Source organism: Limulus polyphemus, unplaced genomic scaffold (genome assembly GCF_000517525.1).
Source record: "Limulus polyphemus unplaced genomic scaffold, Limulus_polyphemus-2.1.2 Scaffold240, whole genome shotgun sequence".
NCBI lineage: Eukaryota > Metazoa > Arthropoda > Merostomata > Xiphosura > Limulidae > Limulus > Limulus polyphemus.
Genome location: NW_013665850.1, coordinates 386,878 through 391,090, shown reverse-complemented (window position 1 = coordinate 391,090; position 4,213 = coordinate 386,878). Strand labels below are relative to the sequence as shown.

The 4,213-nt window shown below is 32.4% G+C and overlaps 1 protein-coding gene across 2 annotated transcripts in view; it reads right to left on the bottom strand.

The window, feature by feature from the left end:
• The window catches only part of LOC106478677 (kielin/chordin-like protein), a 52,766-nt gene that overhangs the window by 11,133 nt on the left and 37,420 nt on the right, over positions 1–4,213 (bottom strand). For both annotated transcript variants that reach the window (XM_013939235.2, XM_013939236.2), the window contains 3 exons: positions 2,798–3,016; positions 1,829–1,911; positions 456–537 (listed from right to left, as the gene is read on the bottom strand). In XM_013939235.2, coding sequence (XP_013794689.1) covers positions 456–537; positions 1,829–1,911; positions 2,798–3,016 — 384 coding nt within the window. The remainder of the gene's footprint in view (positions 1–455; positions 538–1,828; positions 1,912–2,797; positions 3,017–4,213) is intronic.

Genomic DNA, 4,213 nt, shown 5'->3' with positions numbered 1-4,213 from the left:
ACTACCATTTAAACAAACTACTGTTTGTTTGTAACATTTACGGTGAGTGAAACAGACGTCACTACCAATTAAACAAACTAATGTTTACTTGTAACATTTACTACTGAATTTTCCGGTGAGTGAAACAGACATCACTACCATTTAAACAAACTACTGTTTGTTTGTAACATTTACGGTGAGTGAAACAGACGTCACTACCAATTAAACAAACTCATGTTTATTTGTAACATTTACTATTGAATTTTACGGTGAGTGAAACAGACATCACTACCATTTAAACAAACTACTGTTTGTTTGTAACATTTACGGTGAGTGAAACAGACGTCACTACCAATTAAACAAACTACTGTTTATTTGTAACATTTACGGTGAGTGAAACTGTTTTCATTCCTGTTTCTTTCCATTAAATCTCAAAGTTTTAAATATGTTGTGAAAAGTGTATCTAAAAAACTTACAGGTTGGAAGGGGTGGACAATAGTCTGTCGCACATAGAACATGAAACATAACACACTGTTCCTTTTCCGCGCAGATAACACTCTGAAAATATTCATGAAATTGATTTAGTTCATAGTAAATATATTCACGAATAGCGTTCCTTTTCTAGCACGAATATGTTTGTGAAAATATTAAAACTGAAACAGACACAGCTTCTCTCTTAAAAAATAAAACATAAAGTATAAACAATCTGAAAATTCCACCGAACTAGTATGTTTATCCGGTTAAACCAAATACGACTGACGATACTAAGGAATCAATGATTTATATAAAAAATGAGCTGATTTAACCTCTACTTTTATCACACCATTCACAATTTTCTTATTAAAAGAAATATGTCAGTTATTATAAAACATTATTTTACCCTGTACCACACTAGAATACAGATGTCAGTAGCTGTCATTATTTAATCTTGAGCTTTATCATACAAGATCAGAGATTTCAGAGCTTGTTACTGTTTACGATACCAGAAACATTCATTAAACTGTTCATCACAACCTTCCTCATAGCAGAACAGTGGTTTGAATAATAATAATGTTCAACTTTGACTTTTATAATATCAAAAGAAAAGGATTATGGATTACGGTTTAAACTTCGAAAACTAGTGAAGCATTAGAAATCAGTAGGCATAAAATCTGTCATAAAAATTGCGTTAACTTTAAATGAGTTTTTCCCTCATTCCTCTTAATTTGTCTATTGCGGATTCACAATCAGAAGCGTGTCAAAATAGTATTTCTGATATATTTCTTAACTCCCACAGGTCACTCTCCAAGAGGACTACCTTCAACACAAGAACAATAATTCATATGTCTAATGCTTCGACAGCTTTCGGTGTTTAATATATATATATTTATATATAGTGTTTCAGATAATAGTTTGTATCTCATCGTCCAGACAAACTGGCGAGTTCTGATATTAAATGAAAGGCCTTTTAGATAATGACTTGAGGGAGAAAAAGATAGATCTGAAATATTATTTTTACATACCGCGTGTATTTGAATACACAATGAGGAAATTTAGAGGAATGTGGGGGAAGGGGAAACATCAGTTAACGTGATTTTTATTACAAATTTTAGACTTATCGTTGATTTATTTGTTTAACCTTAGCTGTTATTACACCAGTGATTGTTACTGTTCAACACTGACCTTTATCACACTAGAACAAAGGTACTGTTGACCAGATTGTCTAATCTTAATTGTTATGATATGAAATTATAAAAGAGAAATACAAATTACCTTATTGTTTAACGTTTACCTTTATTTCTTAACTTTTATGCCCAGGAAATGAAACGCTTCGAAGACACACGCAAAAAAATTTATATAAGAAACTTACAGAACAGGGATCTTCCTCGGGTGGTGGTCCAATCAACACTACTTCATCACTATCATTCTCGTCCTTTTCTTCTTTAATATTCTCTAGAAGGGCAACAATTCAGTGTTAGGTTAAAATAGTGGAAGCCAAGATGAAATATCACTTGAGGAAAATCACTGTTGTATTTGATTAAAAAATATATATCAATGTTATTAAAAATTGCTAAACAAGCCAGTCGCCAACACTTTGCTGAAAAATACAAAATGACCAAGTCCTTCTCTTGGTTGTCTGAAAATTTTTTCTCATTTTAGATAACTTATACCAGTGCCTGAAGTTTCAATGGGAAATGGGACCAATAGCATGAACTTTTTCCATTTTTGTCTCCTAGCGGCTCAGTGGTAAGTGTGAGGGCTTAACTCGCTAAAAATCGGGTTTCAATATTCGTAGTGGGCACAACACATTGTGTAGCTTTGTGCTTAACAATAATCAAACTTTTCCATTTTAATTACCTCGCTTTTTCCTTTAAGGCATCATTAATATAAAATTGCCAGCTAAATATTCTCGATCTATGGTTGCTTTCTATCAGTATAAAACTATGATAACATGATGCAACGATTCAATGCAAAAGATCGCTGTCACTCAAGTATAGAATAACTTCTCTAGATGTCAATATGAAAATTAGATTTATGTCAGCCTCCTACATTACAGACTTCTCTTTGAATTTATTTACTAAAACAAAAAACAAAAAAACCCGGATGATATTGGACTTTTATTAACACGTTACTGTATGTATTGTCGATAATTCAAACAGAAAAGTGACGAGGAACTTTTAGTCTATTCTATATCAAGAAATGTTGCTATACATGTTTTATTATATAGTATAATCCTGGAATAAATTAACAGGACAGTTAGAATCATAGAAGGCTGATGCTCTACTATAAGGACAGGTCTAAGGCAATATTTTCATCAATATATAAGATGACCACTTACCATGTGTAGTTCGGCATGTGTATTCAGGACAGCAAACTCCTGGACGATAAGTAGGTTCACAATTCTCATAATCGTTATTGGGAATTGGGGGGCATGCTTGATGAATGCACGTGAGCTCAGGTGGAGTATCACAAGAGCACGTGACACAATTAGTTGGATGATTAATATCCAAAACTTCACCTCTGGCATAATATTTCCGATCAAAGTAGCAGAGATTACCTGAAAATTAAACAAATGCAAATAATATGTTCATGTATTTTCACAAGAAAAACATATAGAGGAACAGACTTCAGCCTATGTTTCTAATATTAATTTTCTTTTAATACCTTGATGTTCACTGCTTACGAATCTTCTGTCGAGCGTAAAAAAAAAAGAAACAAAAACAACAACATTGTTTTATTTTGTTTTCCTTTTAGAATGTATGCGAAAATGACAACAACAAAATTATCATTTTTAAAACTTGGTTTACAAAAACCATTATTAATTTCTGGTTAATTGTCCTTGATAAAAATATGTATTTCCGCAAGAAGAATATGTAAAGGAACAAGCTTCAACACTTTTCTTTTAAGGCTCAACAGAAGTATATATAAAAAAATAATGACCTTCCATTAATGAATAAAGACTTATCTTAATTAAATCTTACTTTTACAAAATTGCCATAGAAAAGAGATTGTAAAAAAACTACTTAATTCTTCCTATTCTACTTGTCGGATAAACCCATGTTTTAATTCTCTCAGTCCCAGTTCCTAGTTATATCAATATCATAAAAATATTCAATAATTTTCTTCTATTACGTCTTAGCCAAAAACTAAATTTTACAAAATTACTTATTTTTCTCTTTACGTTAAAGCCTACGTTTTACACACTAACCTACTTTTTCTGTCACATTTCTTAGTTAAAGTCCGTGTTTTATACAATTACCTACTTTTCCCTCTCGTCTTAAAAAACTGATTTATAATTTAATTAAAGTTTCCTTTATCACTTCTTTGTTCAACATCTGCTTTATGATTTTACCAAATCGAAAAAAACAACTAAAAATATCTCTGCTGGCACCTTTCAAACAAGTTAGCCCAACATACAAACGTGAAAACACTGTATTAAAACAATTAGCCATGACGAAAAAATAGCACAAAGGGACACTAAAAACAAAAGAAATTCAGATAGATTTCAAAGACTTAGAATTTCGAGAGCTTTCGAATAGTTGATTTTTCAGGCTCGTGAAAAAGATTGTTTGTTTGTAATTTCGCGCAAAGCTACGCGAGGGCTATCTGCGCTAGCCGTCCCTAATTTAGCAGTGTAAGACTAGAGGGAAGGCAGCTAGTCATCACCACCCACCGCCAACTCTTGGGTTACTCTTTTACCAACGAATAGTGGGATTGACCGTTACATTATAACGCCCTCTCGGCTGAAAGAGCG